This window comes from Aethalodelphis obliquidens, unplaced genomic scaffold (assembly GCF_003676395.1).
Source record: "Aethalodelphis obliquidens isolate GAN/ISIS:26980383/991018 unplaced genomic scaffold, ASM367639v1 scaffold112, whole genome shotgun sequence".
Lineage (NCBI taxonomy): Eukaryota > Metazoa > Chordata > Mammalia > Artiodactyla > Delphinidae > Aethalodelphis > Aethalodelphis obliquidens.
Window position 1 is genome coordinate 1550107 of NW_020838056.1, and position 27729 is coordinate 1577835.

The 27729-nt window shown below is 45.1% G+C and overlaps 1 protein-coding gene across 1 annotated transcript in view; it reads right to left on the reverse strand.

Annotated features, from left to right (window-relative positions):
• MYRIP (myosin VIIA and Rab interacting protein) overlaps positions 1-27729 on the reverse strand; it is a 199527-nt gene that overhangs the window by 55773 nt on the left and 116025 nt on the right. The window contains exons 4-5 of the mRNA XM_027097159.1: positions 6439-6575; positions 931-1011 (exon numbers count right to left, since the gene is read on the reverse strand). Coding sequence (XP_026952960.1) covers positions 931-1011; positions 6439-6575 — 218 coding nt within the window. The remainder of the gene's footprint in view (positions 1-930; positions 1012-6438; positions 6576-27729) is intronic.

Here is a 27729-nt window from a genome sequence, read left to right on the forward strand (position 1 = left end):
TGGTTACTGAAATTAATATTAATACAGGAGAGTTGAGGGTAGGGAGGTGCTCAGGCCATAGACCTTGGAACAGAAAGAAAAGGATGGGATTGCAAATAGAACCCATAGGAACTTGGGTGACTGGGTGGAAGCGGGGAGGGGGATTGAGGAAAAGATAAGTCTTGCTGGTGGACTTAAGTGGCTGAGGAGCTTGACTGGGATATGCTGAAGTTAAGATCCCTGGAGGGGCTGCAGGTCTTGGTGACCAAGCATCAGAACACTGAGTCTAGAACTCTGGGCTGAAGTAAGGGCTAGGCATTCAGACAGAGGTGCACCAAAGCCATGTGACTTCTCCCAGGGAGAAGGCAGCAAGGATGATAGAGGATGAGACCTTCATGAGAAGGTGCCCGAGGAGAAAACAGAGAGAGTTCAGAAGCACTGTGGGGGGCCACAGGACCAGGGGGACTAGGAGACACCTGTTCCCAACACCCAGTACTTTGGAGAAGGAGCCGGAGTGTTGGAGGAGGTTTTATTTGGAATTGGAAGAAGTTTGTTTTGCTTTTAACCTTTGCTCTAAGGGGATGACTGTACTGGCATAAAAAAGTAAAAGTTGATCAGTAAATGGTACATTATTTATAAGAATATTTTAATATTAATTGCACAAGTGAGTATGTTGATTGTCATATTCCAACTCCAGAAAAACACACACTAGTTGATTTTAAGTATCTAGTGGTTGGTACGGAATGTACTTCTCTAGGCTACTCCTTAGATATATTCACCTATTTTGATGATGGATTCACAAAAATGGCAATAAAAGAAGACCCAGGGAGACTCTCACACACAATAACAGAGTTGCATCAGTGGTTCCAATGCCATAGGGGACCCTGACGGTCTGAAGGGGTTTATAATGCTCTAACCTCCCATTAGGTGTAAACCCTTAAGCAAACTTACCTTCTGACTGCCTATAAAATGTTGAGTCACTGCCTGAAATACTTCCTTCATTCTCCAGGTTTGCGTCAAAAAAGCTTCCTCCTGAGAGAGAGGGAGAGAGAGAGAGGAGGAGACAGAGAGATATAAGATTATCCAAGGTCTTCAGTGAGCCCAGTGCACTGTGTCACTGAGTTGGCGGACCACCATTACCCACTTTGATTGTTAGCCTTGCAAATGGGTTTAGGCAATCACTGGGTTCTACAGTAATGCTACAGATTTTGACCAGTCACATTTTTCTTTCTCATACTAATTCCTTGTGTAGCAATGCTTCCACCCCCAACTTTCTTCCAGAGCCTTCCTTGGAGGCAATATAGAATCAAACATGGAATAACAGATTGAAGTCAGAGATATGAGCTCATTTCCTGGACCTGCAAATGACTAGTTGTGTGACCTTGATCAAGTTACTTAACCTCTCGGACACTTGGCTTCCGTACTAGAAAAACTGTGATAATGGTAGAACTCTGCTCATGATGGGTGATGAGACACTGCATGCCTGGTCTTTAGCTGCTGTCCATGGCATCAATCTAAACAGTGGCCTTTAGCCAGTGAGTAAAGTGTCATTAGCAGTTAGTGGAAACAAGCCCAGAGCAAGACAAGGTAAGCCATGGCATTTGATCTTTTAAGGCCCACTGCCTCTTCTCTGGTCTTCTCTCAGTTGAACACACACCCTATCTTGGTTCCAGGCTGGGAAGAGCAGTTGGCTAAACCTTTTTTAAGTTGGGGATTTACCATTTGTGTTCACATATTAATTCATCAAAAGAGATCTTTGAAGGTGTGGAGGTGTGGATGATGTCTCTTTCCCTTTTAAATTACTGTATTGTATCACCAGTACCTAAGATAGCACTGAGACAGCAGGGGGCTCAAAAAAATTCTTGAATTGGATGCTGGTGGAAAACACTGATAGAGCCAAGAAAATAAATGTGGGTCTACAGCTCTTAGCTCAAAATGGGGAAATGCTATTGATGTCAAGTCAAACTAAGCAGTAGACCTTTGATACACGTAATACGGCCCGTGCTTCCTTGGATGGGCTGCATGGGGCTCCAGTGGGGGAACTCTTAGGGTAACTGCTGTAGGCATCTACAGCGGGGTCAGGAGGCTGCTACCTTTATGAAATAGGTCATTAGTGTGTGGCCTGCCACGGGGACTCAGTCTGACCATACACTATTCTCTGTGCTTGTGTTTTTTGACCAGGCTTTCAGAAGACCCATAGTCACTTACTCCAGCTCTGTGACCATAATGAAGTGACTTTACCTTCTTGGGTCTCCATTTCCTCACTTATAAAATAAGGCTTTAGGATAAGTCATCACCTCAGTTCCCAGGCTGTACATCTAAGTGCAGATATTTCACTTTGGCCTGGCTGCATCTGGCAGCCATTCATTCATCCAGCAAATATTTCATGGGCATCTAGTAGATGCCTGGCCCTGGGCTGAGCATTAGGGTGTACTGGTGAGCAAGGCCAGAAATCCTCGTTGCCCTGACAACCTTGATAGTCTAGTGGGTGAGAATTCATTAACCAAAAATTTATATAAATAAATATAAAACTATAGATATGTTGAGTGCTGTGACTGGGTGGTTCATAGAATAGGGCAAGAGTTCAGCAGGGAAGACTGACCTAGACTGTAAGTAACCAGCCAAAAGGGTGTGGGGGTGGGAGGGAGTCCAGGGCAGAGCAAACAGCTTGCACAGGCACAGGCAGTGGGGACAGCAGGGTGCATCTGAAGAGCTAAGACAGAGGCCGGGTGGCTGGGCTGCGAGAGGAGAGGGAACCTGGGGTGAGGTGGGCTGGCAGCAGACCGCACAGGTCACAGTGGCCACATCAGAGTTCTGATCTTTGTCCCACCATGAAGCCACTTGAAGACAGTAAAGTCTCCACAGGGGTGATCTGGTTAGGTGTGTGTTTCTAAACACACGTAAAGGTGCACGCCGGCTGCTTTGTGGAGGACAGCTTGGAAGAGGGAGAGGGTGGGTGTCTAGAGAGGAAGCTGAGAGTGTGGCCCACCCTCTGGAGTGTCCCTGTGATGGGAAAGAGCATGGCAGGGCAGAAGTGGCAGAAAATCTGTAGTCCAGGAAGGGCTTAGGAAATGGGAGAGACTGGGCATGTTTACAAGTCAATAGGAAGGAACCGCTTAAGAGAGAGGCTGAAAGGCAAGACAGAAGGGCTGCGTGAACTTGAGACCTTCATGGAAGGTGACGGATCAGGTGCGGAGGTGTACACGGTCTGCCCTGCGAAGGAGGCGGTGAGGCTGTCTCCTGAGACAACGGGGATGGTGGTGGGGAGCTTGATGGGGGTGGAGAAGATCTGAAAACATCTTTGGGAGAACTGCGCTGACCAGGACAGGCTCTGGATTTCCGTGATTATAAATCTTCTAGTACAACAACTCTCCCTGTGTCCCTTTAAATTCATAGGTGGGAGCTTCTGTGTCATTTAGGATGATGGGATTTTTCCAAGGGCAGAAAGCAACTGAACTGTTTCGGAAAGCACTGACACAGCAGCCAGACATCAAGTCAGAGCTTCCATGAGCTGCAGGAACCTCCAATTTCAGGCGACTCAGTGCTTTTAAAAGACCATGTTGTTAGTCAAATCCCACATGAAAGATGTCATAGACCTTTCCAAGAATCGTGTCAAAAATAGATATATCACGTTAATAAATAAAAACAAGATTTATTTTCCCCATTTTATTTATCCAATACTAAATAAATGTATGTATTATTTACCAAATTGTCTAGGGATTAAGTATATTAATAAGGGCTACTTTCATCTTTTCATGTAGTGCTTCTTTTTAGAATAACTGTTAAAAATGTCACACTGAATCTATCAGATAAACCACATGAGCATTGGACATTATACATTTTTTTATAAATCTATTTACTTATTTCTCTGACTTCACTGCAACGTTGGCTCTGAGATGGCAGGGTCTTACCCATCTTGTCACTCCCAGGTCTTAAACCAGGCATTCAATAAATGTTTACTGAAGGAATGAGTAAGTCTTAGATTTATCTGACAAAACGAATGGGTCTCCAGTTCTGCCTAATCTGGTCACCTGATATGGGCTGCAGGAGGAGGAAGTGAACTTGGGACTGATGGCTGTGCAATGGGTACATGTGATGGGTAACCCATAAGATTCTGTGAACTCAATGAATTTTCAGTGTTTTTTTATGGCAAACTACACTGGTCCATGCAATGGAGATGTTTCGTAGATAAAAGGAGTTTTATACTGAGAGTCCTGGAGCAGAGCACAGGTCTTGCACCCTGTAGATTATGTTCTGACAATCAAAATTCTGAAACTAAGTACCCTCAGATGGAGTTGAAGATGGAACCATCTTATTCAGAACTCTGCCATACGAATTATAGTGAAGTTCTAGCTGAGGTTCTCAGTCTTGGCTGTGTCTTAAAATAACCCAGAGAACTTTAAAAAATATCCGTTCCGGGGCCACCTCCAGAAATTCGGAAGTAATTGACGGGGTGGAAGACGATTCTGGCACTTTTTCAAAGCTCGTGAGGTGACTCTAACGTGTAGTCGGGCTTGAGGATGGCGGATGACAACCATACCAAGGTGCTGGGTTGTAGGTAGAAGCTAATGCTGATGTCTCCACGGTCATCTGACATAATCAGGACACTACTTACACACGGGAGATTTCTCCATGCTTGAGGTGTAACTCAATTTTCTAGGTGGTATGTAGAATCGCTCTGTTTTATGATCACGACTTTACAGATTTGAGTACCATCTCATAAATTGTCTCCTGCCTGCTTGTCTTCTTGTTGCTCAAAAGGAAATCTTAGTTTAAAATGAGATACAAATCATGCTAAAGCAACTGATTCTAGTACTTCTATGAAGTGTCTTGGTACCCACAAAGTGCTTTTAAGACTGAATTGTGTAATATTGAGGACCTAAGAGTTGCCAGCCACTGGGCCACACTTTGGGAACACAGAGATGAAGAAGCTATTGCTTCTGCCTGGTCCAGCAGGAGAGGAGCTTTGTAAACCACCACCTGGATGCCATGTGATAAGTGCTGTGATTGAGGCCCAGATGAGAGATGTGGTGAATCACAGAGGGCCTGGGACCTAAATCTGCTTCAGTAGTGTCAGCGTTATTCCCAGCAAATGATACGCCTTTGAAAATGACACTTGAACATTTCAAAGCCTTTTGCCAGCCCACTTGTAATTCATGTTCCCTTGCTCCACCTGTGGGACCCGAGGGAGAAACAGAAAGAGACCAGAGTTGTGCTGTTTATAGGATTCTCCAAATGAATTTGCTTCTCCCCTTCACTTTGCATGAAGCAGTAGAGAACATCTATGAGATGTGAATGCGGTGACATGTAAAGCGGTACCTGAAGCAGACGCAAGGATGAACAAGAAAGAAAGTATGGGATGCAAATGATGAGACAGTTCTATCCTGGAACCTTCTTGAGGTATCTCCTTGGGTTGAAAACCTACTGTTAACATGATTACTTTTAAACTTTATTTCTTTTTTGTCTTTGTTCCTAGAGAAACATTTTTAGAAAAATCAGCAAAGAGCAGTTAAAAATAATATGTGGAGACCTTCAGCCCTGCTCTCTTAGCTACAGGCTTCCTGAGTGGTTCGAAAGACAGAGATTCTAACGACTAACACAAAAGACCCTAATGAGTCTCCGTGTTTAATGCTTCCATCCTATTTCCCCCTTGTCTCAGTGGCTGGCATATTTTTAGATTAGACACAACCAAAGACTTTATTGAGAATACAACAATGTAAAATAATGATGGTGAAAAAGCTCCATGTGAGATTTTCTTTCTTCCCTCTTTCTCAGGGATAAAAGGCATTTACCTGTGTCAGCAAAGTGATGAAAAAATCTTCCTCTACACAGAAAAAAATAGCCTTTTCTGGAAGGACATGCTGTTCATATTCTGACAACCATTTCTCTCCACTGGCTGGTCCAATAGGAATATAGAATATAATTTCTCATTCTAATTACATTGGTTGTCTTAACAGCATAGGTAGAATTCATCCTTTAAACTTCCTGGGAGGAAGCTGAGACTTTTCTAACTCTCCCATTACATTAAACTCTGGGCCTGGTATGTATAGAATTTTGGAGTAGGAAGGAAGAGGAGTGGGGGGCATATCCTCTGAGTGCAGACCTAGTCTACACAACCAAACAAAGATGAATTTCCAATGTTTTAATCATTAGGGAAAGATGGTCAAGAATCTTTCATTTCTAGGGATTTGGAATTAAAATGTCCACAATATGCAGAAACACTTTGGTCCTCCCAGCTGCTAACATATCCAGCCCAGTGGAGATGCGGGAATTAAAGGACTTAAAACTTAGAATCTTTGGTACATGTCCTTCTATTTCTGCTCCTTACTAGAACCAGATTATTTAAGTCACTTTCTCTGTCCCAGGTGAGTGTGCCGCAGTGTACAGGGCCTCCACGCCAGGCCTTCTTCTTTCCCGTCAACCCCCCAAAGACTCCCAGATGGCAGGCAGTCAGCGTACCTAGGATGTCAAAGCACCCTCCGCTCTCCAGCCGGTGTTTCCTGTACAGGTTCTTCAAGACCTTGGCGCTGCCAAAGCGTTTGAAGCGGCTCTTCACATTATTGTAGAACCATTCCAGAGACTGGGTCCTCAGAACCCTGAGGACAACACAGAATTAGAAAACAGAAAATTAGCATTAAAGGACAGAATTATGAAATGGTGGATTGCAAAAGTTGCCACAATACTTCACAGCTCCTTCCATCAAGAGGTGGTCTCTACTCCTTAGATCTGGGCTGGCCTTATGACTTGCTCTGATCACAGAGACTGGTGCAAGTGATGCTGTGTGAGCCCAGAGCCTGGCAGCTTCCTCTCTTGCTATTCGTGGAAGCCCTGCAACCCATCGCCATGTGAACAAGCCCAAGATAGACTTTGGGATGACAAGAGACACTTGGCCCAATCCCCCCTCTTGCCCCAGCCAATAGCCAGCCAATCCCTAGACAGGTGAGTGAGGCCATTGACTGCCGGTTGACTGAAGACGCATGAGTGACCCTAGGTAAGACCAGCAGAAGAACCATGCACCTGCGTCCATCCAAAGAGCAAGCTGATAAATGCTCGCCACTTGAAGCCACTAGCTGACGCATCTGTTTAATAGCAGGCTTTATATTTGACACTCTTACTGCATTAACACCATTTCTAATTCAGCTTGGGAGGATAAAAAGCACAGTTGAGACCCTGGGCTCTATGGCAGAACTCTGCAGCCTCTTTCTTATTCAGCCTGAAGCACTGTGGGAAGATGGTTTCCTGGTCAGTGCTATAATGCTCGTACAAATCACTGACACAATGCTTCTTTTTTCTGCCTGACCAGAACATGTTTCTAAACCCCTCCCATTTTAAGAATAGCTTTGGTTGTTAGTTTTCTATTATGAATGTAATGATGCATACTCATTTTAAAAGTTCAGAGAAGCAAAATGAATATAAATTCTTCTAAGTCAATGGATGAACAAGCACACATTTAGCTGCTCTTCCTCCTCAGATGCCAGTGAAATGTGAGAAGATATCCAAAGGGAAAGAAATCTATAGAGCTGAGATGGGAATCAGAGATTTTCTAGATATCTGGAAAATTCTAAATAAGTGACAACTTAAAGGTAACAGAACGTTGTTCTACAAAGCAGGCAGAAGGGCTGGGACTCACAGACTGAGAGGTCCACTTTAAAGTTGATGGATGGGGACTTCACCGGTGGTCCAGTGGTAAAGAATCCGCTTTCCAGTGCAGGGGACACGGGTTCCATTCCTGGTTGGGGAACTAAGATCCCACATGCCCCGGGGCAACTAAATCCGCGTCCGCCACAACTACTGAGCTCACGCATCTCAACGAGAGAGTCTGTACGCTGCAAACTACAGAGCCCATGGGTCCTGGAGCCCACACACCACAACTAGAGAGAAGCCTGCACGCTGCAACAAAGAGCCAACACAGCCAAAAAAAAAAAAGAAAAAACAAAAATAAATAAAGTTGATTGATGAGTACTCAGCCATAAAAAAGAATGAAATCTTGCCATTTGCAGCAATACGGATGAACTATATTCATTATGCTAAGTGAAATAAGTCAGAGAGAGAAAGACAAATACTGTATGATATTACTTATAAGTGGAATCTAAAAAATACAACAAACTAGTGAATAAAATGAAAAAGAAGCAGACACATAGAAGAAGACTGTCCTTGGAAATCATAACCTCCAGGCTTATGATTTATTTGAGAGCTTTAAAAGCACAAAAGGACTGTGACTCTAGAATAGAAATATTCTGCAGGCTGCCTCTCCTGCACACCACCCTGCTCTCTGAGCAGCTGACCTCCGCGAAGTTGCTGCTGCAGGGCTCTGCATTGCAGGTGGACAGGTCCACAAGGGTAGGGGGTGTACGATAGTGGTTATTGTGCCCTTCATTCTTCTTTGCCTTTTGGGACACTCCCCCTCCTTCCCAACTGAGTCTATGTTTTTCTGGAAAGGCTGGCCCCTCCTCCTGGCAGCCTTGGGGGTAGTCACATGACTCAGACCTGCCAATCAAGGTCTGAGGTGGGACTTTTACTGTTGTTGGAAAGAGATGCTCCCTTTCTGCTGGGCTGGCTTGGTGGCAGAATGAAAGCCTGGGCTGCTGGGGCCACCTTTGCCATTACTTGGGGGGTTATTTGTGGTCTTCTGAACAAAAGCAGATCTGACAGCGGGAAGGAAAAGGATCCTGTTGATGTACTTTGAACACCTGGATCTACCCAAGCCTGAGGTCAACCCTTGGACTCTTCCATTACATGAGCCAATAAAATTCTCTCTTTTGTTTAAGGCTTCTTGGGTTGGGTTTCTATTATTTGCAATCAAGAATCCTAATGCTTCAGGTACATCATAGGATGAGCTCTCCGTTAAGCCCCTGGTTATATCAAAACTCTATGACATTTAGAAACACATTGATGACCTCAAAAATAGAATGCCTTGACTTGCTCAAGTCAGAGAGAGGAATCAGGGCACTGACTGGGCTGCTGGAAGGTGGGAGGACAGCACTGAATCCTTGAAGAATGACCTGCACAACTACAGCCTGATTTGGAGACTAGAAAGCTTTCCCGTAAGAAGTGATGTATTTTGGATTATGTTTTGACTTAGAATTAATGTGGAGAGCTTTTCTGGAAGCCCCAGGGAAGACTCAGTCATGATTACCTTCATTTGATATTACTGCTTTTATTTCACTTATTTTAAAATTCATGGCTCAGAGGAAACTCACAGGAAACAGTTCTTGGGGCAGAGGTGTGGGGAGAGGGCCGTGAGGATGCCAGCACCCAGGATGGACTGGCTAAGCGCTGCAGGGTCCCTGGCCCACCCTCACATCTCCAGCTTCCCCCTGAACGGACGCAACTGCAGGCAAGGGTAGATGAGAGAAGGAAGGAGCCCTGTGTCAGCATCTTGCTGGAACAGAAGGCAGAGTGGAATATGCGTCTGTGCATGAATTCCTTCATCTGTTCATTCATTCATTCTTTTATTCCTCATTATTTATTGAGTGCCCTACATGGCAGGCACGGTGCTAGGGATATGGGGAGTGACAAAACAGATGAAGCTCGTACCCAACAGTGCTGTCGGACTAATCTCGACGAGTGCCAGATGCGTCATGAGATGGAACCAAAAGTCAAGGCAAAGGCATCTCCAGAATGGCTGGACAGTCTGTGTCCCACAGGCATTGGGTTCTGGATCATTCCCACAGATGTGTGAAAAACAGAGCCCACCCTGATTTATGGCTCAGGCATTTTTTTTCTAGACTTTTAAAAAAATTGAAGTATAGTTGATTTACAACATGGTGTTAGTTTCAGGTGTACAGCAAAGAGATTCAGATATATATATATATATACACACACACATATATTCTTTTTCAGATTCTTTTCCATTATGGTTTATTACAAGATATTGAAAATAGTTCCCTGTGCGACACAGTAGGTCCTTGTTTTTTTATCTGTTTTATATATAGTAGTGTGTTTCTGTTAATCCCAAATTCCTAATATATCCCTCCCACTCCTTTCCCTTTTGGTAACCGTAAGTTTGTTTTCTACGTCTGTGAGTCTGTTTCTCTTTTGTAAATAAGTTCATTTGTATCATATTTTAGATTCCACCTATAAGTGGTATATGATATTTGTCTTTGACTTACTTCACTTAGTATGATCATTTCTAGGTCCATCCGTATGGCTGCAAATGGCATTATTCTGTTCTTTTTTATGGCAAATATTCCATTGTATATATGGACCACATCTTTTTCTTTATCCACTCCTCTGTTGATGGACATTTAGGTTGCTTCCATGTCTTGGCTATTGTGCTGCTATGAACACTGGGGTACCTGTATCTTTTTGAATTAGAGTTTTCATCTTTTCCAGATATATCAGGCATCTTCTTTAATGATGCCCAAACTGCCGCTTCTCAGCCTCAGACAACACATAGGAGGGGTGCCTTAGGAAGGACAGGGAGCCGAAGTCCTGGTGATGAGACTTGTGGCGAAAAGCTTTCCAACTTGGAACTGTCCAGAGGGACCCTTCTTGATTTCCCTCACTTATTTTTGTAAATGATCCCAAGTTATCCCTAAAAATGCTCACACAAAGGTTCTTAGTTCTGTGCAGTTCAGTTTCACAGTCTTAAGCATGATCATTTCTTTCAACACTAGGGCTTTAAAAAAATCAACAGCAACCCTTAAAAATTCACCAATCACAACATAGTTAGAATTGATTACTTTTAGTCCTTGGAACTACTGTTGGTTCATCTGTAAAATGATGGTCACACAACTGACAAGGATAGGGAATATAGGAGGAGGATCGGGTTTGGGGGGAAGGTGGAAGTTGAGTTAGGACACTTAAATTTGGGGTGCTCATCATATCCCCAGGTGGCAATACCTGGTGGGCCCTGGATATACTAGTCTGGGACTTGGATAGAAATCTGGACTAGAAATATGGGTTTGGTAGTCTTTGGTCCACAGGTAGTATTGAAGCCAATAATTGGTGTAATGGAGGTATAAATCATCATTATCTCTATTTTACAAGGAAAATTGAAACAAGTAATTTGCTGGTGTCACTGACTGAACTAAGAGTAAGTCAGGGAACAGACTGTAGACCTCATCCTTGGGTCAGTGCCTTGACGTCCGATCGGGCTATTTTCCTTCCAGAACCCCTAGTTAGTGTTCTTATTGCAAATGATGGCTTTTGTTTCAAAGTTTAAGCAAACAGAAAGCACCATGGATCAAGGAATCAGCAGACAATGTAAAATCGTTGTATCATTTCCCTAAAACAACCTACTTACCACATTGTGAATACTAATCACTTCAAGGCACTTATTTGTATGAGAAGTTTGCTAATTATTTTTATGACATGAATAAACTTGTAAATATGGTACATTCTCATCAGAAGACAGACTGGAATCACGTAACTCATCACAAGAGCAGCACTGAAATTATAACCCCATGAAAGCTTTGCCCAGGAATGCCAGACTGAATTTTGGCTCATTAGACAAAACAACACGATTGTGAGAACGAAGGAACTGCCTACATAAGAACTGCTCATATCCTGGCTGCTGGTGATGAAGCAAGGCCGCCTTGGCCCTCAGCCCTGGCACCGCAGGCGCTGTGCAAACTGAGCTCACTATGGGGGAGAGTCTAGGAGAGTCTGTGGATCCCACTACTTCCTGTATGGTCCTCGGAGCAGCACTGGGACACCTTCTGGAGCCTTGATGGAAATGGCAATCCCAGACCTCTATTCTCACCTGAGACCTGCTGAATCAAACTGCACTTTAGCAAGGTTCCCAAGTGGTTACTATGTATATCAAAGCTTGATAAGCACTGGCCTAGCAAAATTAGCTGGGTGTTTTCTGAGCCCGCATGTGTTTTTTGTTTTGTTTTTAATTTTGACTACAATCCACTTAGGTAGGATAAGAGAGAGAACAGCTGACTCGCCTCCCTCCTTCCTGCTTTTCAAGGAAAAAGAACTGAACTGGGTAATAAAAAGTTTGGAAGAGGAATAGAATAATTAAAATGGTACTCCCAAAATCAGATGCCTTCATTACAAAAAAATAAAATGCCAAAAATACTGTTGAGCCAAGTTCAAATCATTATATACAGCAAGGTTCCCCAAACAATCTACAACAAACTAAACTGATAATGATGAACTAACCTTACTTTGTTGGTAAAAATTAAGAAGCACAACAATTAAAATCCATGACCAACTCAAGATGACCTTGACGATGTACGGATAATGAAGCATCCCTCCTGAAAACTATAAGCACATCCATGATCTGTGAGCTCTGCTTCACAGAATACAGAATGAGAAGCTTCCACCAACAGCACACTGAATGGTAATAAAAGAGAAAAAGCTCCAGGTCCTTCAAACAGAGGGACTTTAATATAGGCAATTGGTTATATAGATGATGAAACCACTGAGACTCCAAAGAGAGGATGATTGAGGCATCCCAGAGGCTAGCAATGGGGGAGCTGCCACCACCCCAGGGCCAGAGGGACAAGGGAGGAGGTGGCATTACCAGTACGAGCATCCTGGAGCCAGAAGCTGGGGCCACAGAGGAGATGTAGCTGCTGCAGAGACACTTCTTGAGGCAGAGAGACTGATACCCTGTTTTCTCTTTTCCTCCTGCCCTCCCAGTTCCCTCCAGGGCCTCCCATTGGCCAAGCTCAGAAGGGAGCCTGGGCAATGCAGCTTTTGGGGCTCAGCACCCCCAGGAACAGAGTAGAGAAAGGAAAGGCCAGGATGTGGCATCTGGCAGCACATAGCAAATGACTGTTCTAACGCTGGCTTATAAAAACCAGATTCTGGCAACCCTTAATCACTTACTTAATAGATTACTAAGAAGTAGCCCTAGTTTTAAGCAGAAACCTAAGTCTGCAGAATTGTGCCCCATTTGCCTACAAGAAAAGAAGAAAGGAACTGTGTTTGGGAATTGGTTTGCAGCCTATGAGGCGTCTCCATGCCTCCAGAACATGCTTTAGGAGCTGCTGGCATGGGCAGATGATGGGCTGGGTATCAGACTGCATTTTAGCACTTACCACCTATGTGGGTGGTAACCTCTCTGGGTGCCGTTTTCCTTATTTGCAAAATAGAGATACTAATATTGATCTGGCAGAGTCTTACAAAGCATCATTGACCTAATATGCTTATGCATCTACCATAGAACTTGAACACAGTAAGCACGAAGGGAATGGTAGTTATTTAATCTCAGAAGAAACTAAATATTCATTAAGTTTAAGTCCTATTATAAGGAAACCTTTTTCTCTAAAGAAGTAAAAATCAAAGAGCCCCCCTCCCCCTATACAGACCACAATATAGGATCAGTAGGAAGAACTTGGTTCATCCATTAGGACCAATAACTGACATCAGTGTGGGCCTCAGCTGCTTGTTACATGTCTCCTGAGAGAGCAGTTGTCCAAGGACAGGCTTCCCTGACTGACAGTGTGCACTGTTTCCCCTGCCAGCAGAGGCCTGCGGAGCCCAGTCTCTCTAGCTGAGTCTCTCGCCCTGCTGATGGCAGCTCTCCCAAGTGAGTGCTCGCATTGAGGAAAGGCCCGGGGACAGCCTTGCCACCAGAATCACTCAGTCCTACTCTGCTGAGTGAGACTCAACTCTTAGAATTATGATTTCTAAGTAACTCCTTGGCTACAGTGTCCCTAAAATAAACTCAACTGTACTAAAAAAAACAAAAAAACCCATCAAACAAACTTTCTTTCTCCCCCAAATCTGATCCTAGGCAATTTATTTAACCTATCAGAGGTGGTTGTTTTTTTTTTCCTCCCAGATGCAAAAGGAGATAAATATTTCATCAGATTTTTCTAAAAGATTAAATGCTGTAACACATGCGAGGCACTCCGCGCAGTGTCCTGCCCAGTGTAAATCTTCAGAATATGCTATTCCTTATTATCATCAACGTTATTATTTTATCCCAAGCCCTCTACATTCTTTTTTGGCAGGATGTGGGTGTAATCAACAGATAAAGAGTAAAAATAGACTCGTCAGGAAACACATTCAATTCTTACATTTCATCTTAACCAAAAGGTTAGACTTTAGGGTTAAGGTGGTTCTTAATCTTTAGTATTTAGTTTTTAAACTTAAAACCCAGCTTGCTGGGCCAGCCTCAGAGCTTCTGATTTGTTTGGTCTGGGCGGGGCCCGAGTATGGGCATTTCTGACAGATGTGCAGGTGATGTGATGCTGCTGGTCCACTTTGAGAATCACTGAGTTTGAGGATAGATTTGACATGCTGTAGAATGTAATATCTTCCTGTGATCTGTAGCCAAGAACACAGGAAGATATTACTGATTCAGAGCTGTGGGGAAAACAACAGAATGACAGGCAGGTGTTTGGAAAATAGGACTCATTCAGCCCTGACAGCATGAAGGCCCTTGAGCACGGAGTCAGAGCAATCAGTCTCGAAAAGTCAAAAGAGACTGAGAGACTAGATGGAAAAGAACAGCCCTCACACTGGGACCCCTGAGTGTGTCCCTGGGAATTTGTAGACAGACATGGCCAGGAGGCTGGAAGTGTCATGTTCAGTTGATACGTGACAATTGCCATTAATGTGAAGTATCCTGCTAAGGGTGGGAAGCTGGAGTTGACAAATAGCAGCAAGGAAAGCCTGGGAGAGAAGTGAGGAAGTGTGTCTGTGTGAGACACCCCCGCAGCTGCTCCTGGGCCCTTTGCACAACTTCTACAATTTGCACAGTGGCTAAAGGGAGATGGATGAGGAAACAGGCTGAAGGAGAGAACAAGGGAGTAGATAATAATATTTGAAAATATTTTTTTCAGTTTTAATATTTTTTATTGGAGTATAGTTGATTTACAATGTTGTGTTAATTTCTGCTGTACAGCAAAGTGATTCAGTTATACATATATATATATTCTTTTTTAAAATATTCTTTTCCATTATAGTTTATCATAGGATATTGAATATACTTCTTTGTGCTGTACAGTAGGACCTTGTTGTTTATCCATTCTATATATAATAGCTTACATCTGCTAACCCCAGCCTCCCACTCCATCCTTCCCTCAACCCCCTTCCCCTTGGCAACCACCAGCCTGTTCTCTATGTCCTGTTTTGTAGATAGGTTCATTTGTGTCATATTTTAGATTCCACATATATGTGATATCATATGGTATTTGTCTTTCTCTTTCTGACTTACTTAAGTATGATAAGCCCTAGTTGCATCCATGTTGCTGCAAATGGCATTGTTTTGTTCTTTTATATGGCTGAGTAATATTCCATTGTATATATGTACCACATCTTCTTTATCCATTCATCCGTTGACGGACATTTAGCTTGTTTCCATGTCTTGGCTATTGTGAATAGAGCTGCTATGAACACAACGGGTGCATGTATCTTTTTGAATTATAGTTTTGTCTGGATATATGCCCAGGAGTGGGATTGCTGGATCATATGGTAATTCTATTTTTAGTTTTCTGAGGAACCTCCATACTGTTTTCCTCAGTGGCTGCACCAACTTACATTCCCACCAACTGTGTAAGAGGGCTCCTTTTCTCCACACCCTCTCCAGCATTTGTAATTTGTAGACTTTTTAAAAAAAATTATTTATTTATTTATTTATTTTTGGCTGAATTGGGTCTTTGTTGCTGTGTGCGGGCCCTCTCTAGTTGCGGCGAGCGGGGGCCACACCTCGCCGAGGTGTGCAGGCCTCTCACTGTGGCGGCCTCTCCTGTTGTGGAGCACGGGCTCTAGGTGTGCGGGCTTCAGTAGTTGTGGCTTGCGGGCTCAGTAGTTGTGGCTCACTGGCTCTAGAGCGCAGGCTTAGCAGCTGTGGCACCCGGACCTAGTTGCTCCACAGCATGTGGGATCTTCCTGGACCAGGGCTCCAACCCATGTCCCCTGCACTGGCAGGCGGATTCTCAACCACTGAGCCACCAGGGAAGCCCAGTGTTATTTGTAGACTTTTTAATAATGGCCATTCTGACCAGTGTGAGGTGGTACCTTGAAAATATTATTGATGAGTGTGCTTCCATTAAGGCCAGGAAAGTAAAATTATAAGAAGTTGTGCTTTTGATTTAAATAAAATATTTAAACTTAAAATAACATTGTGGGGATTCCCTGGTGGCGCAGTGGTTGAGAGTCCGCCTGCCGATGGACGGGACACGGATTTGTGCCCTGGTCCGGGAAGATCCCACATGCCGCAGAGTGGCTGGGCCCGTGAGCCATGGCCGCTGAGCCTGCGCGTCCGGAGCCTGTGCTCCGCAACGGGATAGGCCGCAGCAGTGAGAGGCCCGCGTACCACAAAAAAAATAAAATAAAAAAATAACGTTGTGAGTTTAACATACATACTTTTCAATTTTTCACTATTTTTTTGGATATTTTAATATGCTAGAAAAATTATCATTAAAAGTACATAAGAATATTATGTAGGGGGATAAATATTTCCTTTTGTCTCAGTCTCCAATCAGAGGCTTTTACTAGATCCTGTCTTTAGTTAAAATTTGTAAATTTTGATAGAAAATACTTTATAATAACTATAAATGGAATATAACCTTTAAAAATTGTGAATCACTATATGGTACATCTGTAACATAATATTATATATCAACTATACTTCAATGAAAATTTTTATATTTTGTTCTTTATGAATTTTTGCATTAATTTTGATTTTTAAACATACTACATGAAAGTATTTATCTTGATTATTCGATTTTGGTCACTCCCTTAAATTTTACACTGGAGGTGAGTGCCTTGCTTACCTGACCCTAACTCGGCCCTGATAGGGCAGCCCCGTGTGTTGGCACTTTGACACTAGGGTTCCGTGGTGGCAGAGGATTGCCAGGGGGACACAGTTGTGCTCGTGGAAGGGGGAAAAGTGCCCAGTGAAGCAGATGATCCCAGCAGGAGAGGGTGGCGCCCGGGGAGTACAGTGGTGGTACCCAGGGGAGTATAGTGATGAATGCAGAGCCTATAATACACTGAGGATGAGGAACAGCGGAAAAAAAGTGGAAAAAAAAATCCATGGATGTCATGGGTTAGTTGTTGAAACTTGTGCCCTTAGAGACTCCCAGGAATCCATGGGGGTGGGTTGTGGAGAGGAGGTTTGAAGGAGGCTGAGGTCCTGCATTGGTAGTTAGGGATAAAAACCAATGAAGCACCATCACCCAAGGAAGGTCTAAATAAGAAGACATTTCTGAGATGGTCTGGAAGTGGATGTGTCAGGGAATGCTCTGTCCCTTCCAGGACTTTCCAGCTGTCATTCACTGGACTTGGGCACAGCAGCCTCCTCTTTGCAGTCACTCTGGCCTGGGCAGGATCTGCCCAGCTGTCCCTACCTGTCCCTTAAGAAGCCCTCCCCAGACCTGATGCCACTAGTCCTGACCTGGCCCTGAACTCTCCCATCTCTGAGGCCGTCTCTGTGGCCCTCGGCCCCACACTTACACTTGATTTATTCCTCTCTGTCCGGTTCAGCGAGTCTGACTGATACTCAACCAGGCAATTGTCAGGCCTGGGGGAAGGGGGAGCGAAATGGTTTCTTTTAGTGTCGGCTGTTTGGAGGCAGGGATAAATGTCATTTGAATATGGCTTTTCTTTTGCTTTCTTATTTGTAAAGCTGATTGGGACTTACTTTCACTTGTCAGAATCAACTTGAAGTAAGAGAATTTAACTGCATTTATTTGAAGAGCTGCTGTCCTGCTATAGCTGCAGCAATTTGCACTCTGAACCAAGCTTGTCCAGAAGGGAAATCTTGCATCCTCCCTGTGCTACTTTGTGTGATCTAGGGACTGAGACAGCAAAGAAAAGGCAGTCAGCACATATGGATTCTTCTCCCAGTCACATCACTCTGTGTACGGCCTTGAACACGTTTATCTTTCTGCATCTCACTTCCCGCACCCTCAGAATACAAATGATCACAATTTCCTACAACCAAACTTCCAGGGACACACAGTTAGTTGCATTGGATATTGCCTCACCTCCCATGTCCTGACATATTGAGGTGTGCCAGCTTTGCTGTGATAACATCTTCACATTTGTATTTTTAAAAAGTGTGTAATTTCCTTTTTGGCTTATTCATCTGTTTGATTAATGGTAACATTATGTTATATAATGAGGTGTCTTCCCTTTAAGTTCCAAGCTGGTTGTTGGAACAAGAAGATGATCTGATTACTATTTATATTAACCAATTCTGGACTTGGCTATAATAAACACACAGTGTACTACTGTGAACATTAAAAGGCAAGGACTTTGCAAGGACTTTGTGAGTGGTTAAAGATACTGTGAAAACGTCACTGTTTGTTCATAGTAGGTTGGAGCTGCTGGGGCTGCCATGTAATTAATAATACCTGCTGGTTCATGAACGCCTCCTATGTGCCTGCCATGGAGCCAGGTCTTTTTAGTCCTCAAAACTAAATTACAAGACAACTCTTCTTTTATGAAAACAAAAACTACATAGCTCGTCAATGGTGAAGGCAATATCCTCTTTCTTTTTTTGACTGTTAATTTTCTTTAAGTAAAAAAATTTAATAGATGCGTCATGGAGTTTAAAATGTAAGCCTTCTGCTCACCCATGTTTACCATCCATCCAGTTCCCATCCCCAGAGGCAAACAATGCTGTCACTTTCTTGTGCACCTATGCACACACATGACAATCCTCCCCAAAGTGTTCCCCTTTGCTTTTCTTCTATACAAATGGTAGGACTTCTCTGCACTGGCTGTTCCACAACAACACATCCTAGAGATCATCCTGTATCATAAATATAGAGCCTCCTCATTCCTGTTTAGGGGTGTACTATAATTTGTTTGACCTGTGCCCTATTGGTTGTCATTTAAATTTTTTCCTAATTTGCTTTTACATCAGCGTGGCAGGGAATGGCCTTTACACACACACATCTACACACACACACACGAAGGGAGCAGAACGTTTGTTAGGAAAGAATTGGGGAATCTTCTCTCTAAAGGATCTAGGCAGGATTTTGAAGAATGTGCTATCCCTTTACTGTGAAGTGGTAGGCAGAGTATTCTGCAAATCATCACATTAGCTCCCGTCTGTGTGTGGGTACGAGTGCATGCTTCAGAGTATTCATGAGGACGCAGGGCACTCTGCTTACAGTGCACTACTGTTTGTAAAGCACTTACTTAGAAAAGGACCTACAGATAAACCGAGGGCGCTAAGGAGGAAAGGAAGAAATTGGTTCTTTCTTTTTTTAAAAAAATCAATTAATTAATTAATTAATTTTTGGCTGCGTTGGGTCCTCGTTGCTGTGCGGGGGCTTTCTCTAGTTGTGGCGAGTGGGGGCTACTCTTCATTGCGGTGCGTGGGCGTCTCATTGCGGTGGCTTCTCCTGTTACGGAGCACAGGCTCTAGGCGCGCGGGCTTCAGTAATTGTGGCACACGGGCTCAGTAGTTGTGGCACGCGGGCCCTAGAGCGCAGGCTCAATAGTTGTGGCGCACGGGCTTAGTTGTTCCGCGGCATGTGGGGTCTTCCTGGACCAGGGCTCAAACCTGAGTCCCCTGCATTGCAGGCAGACTCCTAACCACTGCGCCACCAGGGAAGCCCAAGAAATTGGTTCTTTTTTGCCGACTGCCAAGTAACTGCAGCCTCTGTGGATGGGTCCATTTCTTCCAGACAAATGCATGTGTGCAAAATTCTGCTTACACTTTCCTGGAATGGATTGCATCAGAAATGGGTTCTCTTCACATATGTGGAGCATAAATGCAAACTTTGAAAAGGCACATGCCTTTTCTTTTTTCATGGAAAAATCAGTGGCCACTTCTTACAAAAATGGGAACACATTTATATTCTGCAAATCAAAGACAAGTTAATGTACTTCTGTTCAAACGTAAATCTCAAAAGAAAAAAAAAAAAAGGCTGATGTTGCTTTGACTTGAAAAGCAAGTTGAAATCCTGGAGTGGTCTCTGACAGGAACTAATGCAAGCCACCTGACCTGCCAAGCTATTAAGACTGGTCATTTTGGGGGTGAAAGTGCTAGGAGCTCTGACTTCAAGGGAGCAGAGTAATGAGCTCAGATCAGAGTCTGCAGGGCTGCTTGGAGAGTGAGAGTGGATGAGGAACAGCGGAATTCTCTAACAGTTCTGGCTGAGTTCCTCTAGCCACATTTCTGTTCTCATTAAGTCATCGAGCTCATCTTGGGCAAGGTCTGTACCACCTCCGTTGTCCACGCTGTCGATAACGGATCGCGAATCCCCTTTCCAGTGTTCCAGTTTGAGCAGAAGGGACCTCCAAGTGGGTTCTGCCGTGTTCCCAGGCCTCTGCAGATTTCCCCCTACAGAGAAACTCAGGAGGCTCTGGGCGCCATGCTGCAGGACGTGTCCTTCAGGGATGGAAATCGTGCACATTCGCTACCAATCCCCACCTCCAGAGTGGGATCCTGGCCAAAGATCTTGTGTGTGTAGGTGGTGGTGGTGGGGATTTTATTTTAGCATTATCCAGCATGGTGGACTTCAGATCTCCTCCATCTGTATAGAGCCCAAAATATCTCTCAAGAGAAGCCTTGAATACATTGCATAAATTGCTTTTAGAGGGGCTTGTAACAAAATTCTCACCAAAATTGAAACCGCTGACCAGGATTCAACTAAGCACCCCAAAACCCAGCCTTTAGAAAGTCTGTTGATTTTTGAGTTCTTGAGAGCATCACAGTGCAGAGGGTAAACTACGGAGCCAGCCTGCCTAGTATAAATCCCAACTCCTCCACTTTCTAGCAAGTTCCTTAACCTTTCTTTTCTTACTTGCCACATCTGTAAAATGGGTGCAATATATTTGCTTTATGGAGTTATGAAGGTATCTGAGTGGTTAGAACAGCAATTCATTACAGAATAAGCTCTCAGTAATGTTAGCTATTGTACCGAAAAATTATTTCCTATTTCTATAAGCTTTTTTTGGTGGCTGTTGGCAGTGGGGTCTATTTGCAAAAAGGCAGTGACTCAAGGCGGAGCCTCTGAAGAAGTTGAAAGCTCCATGGCAACAGATGAGCCTTTTTCCTGGGTGCTGGCAGGGCCACTGATACCAAGCCACAGTGATAGGGAAAGCAAGGAGTTAGGACGATGGCTGGGGTGCTTTGCTTCACCCAAACAGTACACTGGTGGCCTTGCCAAGCAGCACAGATGCCGCCTCTCAGAGTGCCCACATTTTTCTTACAGTTTTCATTTTGCCTGGCAAAGAAAGCTTTTATCCTTTCAAAGATGTTGATGTCTTTTGCCCTATGCTCTCAGCCCTACTGCTCTGAGATGGGGGCTCTGGGATACTCTGCTGGATACTCTACTCCATTTCCCAGGATGCCCTCCTAGCAGCTCACCTGAGGCTGGTCCGGACACCCCTCTATTCAGTCCTTGGCATGAAATCATGCAGAAATTTTGTACTCGGATGGCCACCCCTGTTGCCAGAGCTGACACAGACCCATTAAAAACAATCTTTGATTTCTTCAGTTGCTTAGATGAGGGTTTTGTTGGAGGGGAGTGGAACTTATGTACTCAAAGTCATTTGCAGAGATTCCCCCATTAGTTTATCATGCTGCCTTTGTCATGTGCTCGATGTGATTTCATCCTCACAGGGCCTCCCTTATTCCACAGTGAGGATTCAGTCCTGGGAGATGCACTTTATGTCAGAGGAGAGACATGGAAAGATACTAGCCTAGAGCTTCAGAGAGCTGGGTTCCCTGCCCACCTCTGTCACACAGTGGCTGTGTCCCTAGGCTCAGATCACTTCCCTTCTCTGACATTAGTTTTCTTACCTGAGGCACTCCATGAACCCAACCTTCAAAGTTGGAACATACGTTGAGGGATTGACTGCCATCTGGGGTGTATCCAGAGGTGGAATGACCCCAGATAACCTGTGGAGGCCAGCCTTTGAAGGGTCAGTGGTCACAGATGTTGTCCAGGGTTGGAGTTTGTGTGTGTGTGTGTGTGTGTGTGTGTGTGTGTGTGTTGGAGGACTGGGGAAGAGGGAGAGGGGTGAAGTGTTGTGTTGTACAGCCTCTATGTGTGTGAGAGAAATGGGCGAGAGTGTACATGTGAGAGAACCAGAGAGAGACACTGTGGATATCGCTTCTGTGCTTCTATGTGTGAGAGAAGGAAGGTGGGGAGAGAAGAGGGCAGGGGAAAGGGGAGGAGGGACTGTGGAGAATTCGAGCATATTGTGAGTGTGTGAGGGAAAAAGGGAACAGGGAGAGGGAGAGAGCAAGGAAGAGAGGGAGGCAGAGAGGGTATGTGGTGTGTGTGTGTGTGTGTGCGTGGCAGCTGTGACCAGTGGCTGGACTGTACACACAGCCCCTGCCTACACAGTTCTCAAAAGCCTCCCCACGTTCCCTGGAGAAGCTCTGCCAGGGGCTTTGGGGAATTCTCTCCTCTCCCTGGCTCTAAAGCCAGGCTGGATTCTCTCAGTCTGAGGATGCAGGATCAGGAGGCCCCCCAAGGTCCTGCCCCTCTGGTCAGGACCTGATTTCTGGCTCTGGGTATCTGAAAGCCTGGCTCTGTGCTGGAGGGAATGATCCCCACTTGGGAGCTGGGGTTCCTCAGAGCAGCACAGCTTGTGTGGGCAGCAGCTGGAAGCTGATTCATCCTCCCTGCTCAGGGAGGGAGGATGCCAGGGTCTGTTTACAGCTCTAGGCCCGAGGAAGTCATCGCAGAAGGGGTGTGAGGGAGGAGGAATCAGGCTCTATCCTTGTGAGGGATGGTGACAGCGCTGGACCACTCCAGTTTGGAGGAGGTGTGAGGTCAGTTTGGGAAATTGTAAAAGGAGCTTGTAGTGGAAATCTTCCTTTCAGAGTCTGGCACCCATTCATCCTCTTCCTGACAAAACAGTACCCCAAATATTGGGGGAAACACCTCTCCCCACTCCCAGGCTCCAAGAGTGGGTCTGGCTCTAATCAGGTGTCTTCCCCTCCTCCCAGCCACAGTGATTAGATCGGGGACGGACAGATGAACCCAAATCATGCCAGTGCGAGCCATGCCTAGGACTCTGTTCAACCCTTGCAAGTGGGGTGGTTTTTAAGGATGTGTGGTTGAGAGAAGGGAGAGGTTACAGTTCTGGCCGGCATCCTGCTATTGTGAGAAGTTTGAAACTGCAGCCCACCAGCAGAAAGCAATGGAAAGGAAAGAAACTGAGTCCTGAAGGTAAAGTTTAAACTCTGGATCCAGCAGTACCTGAAGCCACACTACTCTTGAACATTTTTGATTACATAGCTAATAGGTTCCCTTTTCTTTAAGTCAAGTTGGGTTGGGTTTTCTATCCCTGGTGATCCATGAAAGCCTGGCTGAAACAGTGGTAAATGGGATTCCCAAACCCCTACTGAGAACCAACAATGTACTGGGCAGGTACAGTGACAGGTGCTGGGGGAGGTGATTAAACACAAGGCTTCTGTCCCTGGGGGGCTCCCAGTCACCAGGGAAGGCAGATATCTGAATGAGGAGCCAACACCCCAGTGACAGACGTCCATGTGCTACAGAGGAGAGGAGCTGACAGTCTTAATCCAGAGCCCAGACAGGAAGGCCAGTGGGGGACGGAGGAGTGAGGACATAGGGTTGTCACTGGGTAACAAACACCAGCTTTAGAGACAGAAGGACCAAGCCTTTGATGCCAACACAACCTCTCCGAGTCTTCGTTTATTCACCTGCAAAAGGGGGAGTCTTATCTCATAGTTTTGTTGTAAGAATTAAACATTTAATCAGCCACTCGAGACATATTTGCTGAGCACCTGTTATGTACCAGAAACTGTGAACAATATGGTATGTAAAACAGAGAGGGAGCTTATACTCCAGTGGGGTAAGCATCAGAACAAGAGCCTGGACCATGAGTGAGTGGGACAGGGAGGGACAGGGGTGGGAGAGGAGTATCAACAAACACAAACTTGCTTGATGACAATCTGTGACCATGGAGGGGAGGTCTGGAAGCAGAATAAGATTTGAACGTGTGAAGAGGGAGGGAGGGGGCAGGATTCCAGGTGGAGAGAGACCCCCATTATGAAGGCGGGGGGGGAAAGGAAGGCGGGAGGTGGGAGAGCAGGTGGGACCGACCCTGTGGGCCTTTGTGGGATGTTGAGTTTTGTCTTTATTTTAAGAGCCAAAGAAAACATGGATGGGTTGCCTCTGGATAATTAGGAGCTTGAAGCAAATTGTTGTCACTGGTTTTGCGTTCAACTGCGATGCTGTTATGGCCAAGGTGAGAATAGAAATTAAGAGAGAAGCAAACTCTGATAAGCTCAGGGCATCTCACCTCTGTTGGGGCAATGCCGTGAACAAGGGCGGCAGCAGCGGTGATGGTGCAGGGTTATCCCCATGCTGGGCTGGAGCTGCTGGTGGGGAACCACAGACTTGCTTCCACTGTCCTCTCAGAGGGCCAGAGGGACCAGGCCCAGGCCTCCATTCCAGGGGTGGGCGTGGTCACTGACTACAAAGCTGTGATGCACCAAGGGGCCTGGACCTCCTGAGACATGAAGCCCATTAGCAGACTAAACTTCCGGGGGGCGGGGAGCATCTGAGATAACGTTGTCTCTGGGAGCTGGCGGTGGTGGCCTCTGCTCCCAAGTAAGCGGAATGGGACAGTGGAAAGATGCTGGATTTCAAAATCAACTAAGCTGGGTTCCCAGTCCAGGCTCAGTGCCTTGTCAGCCACATGACTTTGAGCAGGTCTCTGAGCCCATCTCCTACCCTGTAAATCGAGGCTAATTCCTGCCTTGCAGGCTTTCTGGGGATTTGGGGAGTTAACACAGTCAACATGCCTCCCTCTCAGGAAGTGGACCGTGACTTTCACTTCACTTTTCCAGTCCTTCTTGGGGTTCTGGATGACTAGTGTGGGCCACATGTGACAAGACAGCCCCAAGGCAGCCCCAGGCACCGCTGAAAGCATCCCAGAGTAGAATACCCTGAGCGGCCATAAGGACTTGCCTGTGTAAATAAAATTCCACTGGGAGAGGGGTTTGGGGAGACATGCCCACCCCATATGGCACATGGTGAATGCCTTTCACAGCCTTTCCTGGCAGCTGGCTGTGATCAAGGGGAAAAAGAGAGAGAGCCCAGGAGGGGTACAGAGCATCTAGGAGGGGAGGACATCTTTGGGGGCTTTGGGGTACTGACCACGGACAGGTAGCAAAGACCCCAGGCAGGATCTCTGAATCAAGAGTTAGTGGCAGCGACTTCCCTGGTGGTCCAGTGGTTAGGACTTGGTGCTTTCACTACTGAGAGTCGGGCTTCAATCCCTGGTCAGGAAACTAAGATCCTGCAAGCCACATGGTGCAGCCAAAAGAAAAAAGAGTTAGTGGCAGTTTCTAGTTGCAGCAACATGGATGGGATGGACCTAGGGATTATCATACTAAGTGAAGGAAGTCAGACAAAGACAAATATCATTTATCACTTATATGTGGAATCTAAAATCTGATACAAGTGAGCTTATTTATAATACAGAAACAGACTCACAGACATAGAAAACAAATTTATGGTTACCAAAGGGGAAAGAGGGGGGAAGGATAAAATAGGAGTTTGGGATTAGTAGATATACACACTATATACAAAATAGACAAACAACAAGGACTTAATGTATAGCACAGGTAACTCTATTCAGTATCTTGTAATAACCTATAATGGGAAAGAATCTGGAAAAAAGATATATAACTGAATCACTTTGCTGTACACCTGAAACTAACACAATATTGTAAATCAATTATAGTTCAATAAAAATAAATAAATAAATAAACAAACAACAACAACAAAAGAGTTAGTGGCAGTTTCAAAACCCCCCTTTGCAGTCTCACAGTGGTAATAGCCACGTCCTCAGAACAGCACAGACAAGCAGGTCGGGGAATGGGAATCTAAACACACAGGGCACAAAAGACACAGCAAGAACAGAGTCTACTGCAAGGCTTACAGAGCCTCAGATGAGCCATCTATAGCTTCTGAAATGCATCTTAATGTGTCTCTTTGCAATGCCATCTCTCTCCAGGCAAGTTCAATCCTTGGCACCATTACCAGGGTGAGAGTGGAAGGTGCAGACTTCCCTGGCCAATGTTAGCATGAAATCTTCCTTTTGGGAGGTTCTGGGAAGAGGAGAAACAATCAACACAGAGCCTTTATCTTGTTTAAACTCCCCTTCCTCTACTCAGTCCTTGATGCCACTAAGAATCTTGCAGTCTAATTTGTAGATCAAGCATGTTATTAGATGTGAGAATTAGAAGTGACAAGCAAAATGCCCCATGCCATGATGCTAATACTCATTAAACCATCCTTGTCTACTTTAGAGAAAATACAAGCTCACTAAGAATATATTTAGTGATTGTCTGCTAAAATATGCTCCGAGTGATTTAAATCAAACATGGGGAGGTCTGGGTTGTCCTTGATTTGTCACATGGCCATTAAAACCACGGATGCAGAGAAACACTATATTCTTTCATTTTAAAAAGTGGCTGGCACCAGAAGGAAAGGTTTCACGAGGATGGAGCATCTGGATCAGGAAGCCTAAACTCTGGGGTCTCACCCTAACAGCCAGACACTCCTCTAACCTGGTCTCTCCGTTGGTGGCAGCCCCCTTCAGTGGCCCAGTTGGGGAGATCCCAGGGAGACCAGGCCAGAGGGCCTCACCAAGACCTGGATGAAGGCTCCAGAGCCACAAAGGAGAGGTGAACACAGAGAGAAACTTTGGCTGAATCAGCTCCTGCTAAGAACCACCCATTCCCTGAGGGAGGTGCAATGTGTACCAGCTTACTTGGGAGCACACTAGCTTACCTGAAGTTCATGCCTGGGAAACCACAACCGAAAGGAAGAAGATGAATCCTCCTCACTGCTTCCTGAAGGCTCACCTCTGCTCCACCCGAGTGTCTGAGCATTTATGTGGCACCTACTTAAGCCTCCACAGACCCACCACGCTAGAATGCAACTCAACACGGCGCGTCCTCCACAGACATCAGACAGGAAGCCTACACCAATGGAGGTGGAACCCTGCCACTGAGAAATGAAAGTCATAGGTACCTGTGCCACATAAGATGTCACCTTGTGGCCTTTTATTTCTGAAGGACATTTCTGAAATGGCTCTAGGCAGGGAAGTGCATAAGCCAGCAGGTTTGACAGATGATGAGTTAAAAATGAATGAAGCTGGTCAGCTGAGTTAGGTTTTCATTTCCTAAACTTGAAACCTTACCCTGTAATACTTATAGGTGACTTGCTCTTGGAGACTGGAAACCTTCAGCAGACTGGAGCCTTCAGCAGAAATGGTGACAGGACAATTCTGGCTGGTCTACAAGGAGAGCGGGCTCTCTCCACCGCCTTCAGCCTCATGCCCCACAGCAGGTGGGGACAGGTCATATGCAGATTCCTCTTTTTCCCAACCATCTTGGGGAATTACACTGCCCTCTAAGTCCAAGATCACGATGCTGTCTGAACACAATCACCGCCCTTCACGACATCAGCAAATTTCAGCACTGAGCATTGGGCCAGCTCCTCACTGGCTAGCCCCTAGGCTCTCTGAGGAATGTGTCACAGGGGTCCCTAATCACTGTCAACTGTCATTCTCTCAGGAGGGGCCCAGAAAGGTCAGGGATTTGGCACAAGTTCTCAAAGCTTACCAAGCAAGAAAACAGTCTGATTAGAAATAAAGCTGAGTATATTGATTTTTCTTGATGAAATTTTGAATGCAACAAGTATTCATGGTGTGTTTTTCAGCATCCAGTAACACCACATGAGGCACTTATTAGTAAACCCTTGAGAAAGAGATTGTCCCAAGGTCAAAAATCAAAGGATGGAGAGAAGCACTTTTACATTATTATTAGAGGTGCACATGGTCTCAGAAGTGACCTTCCTTGACCTTGTCCCACTGAAACAG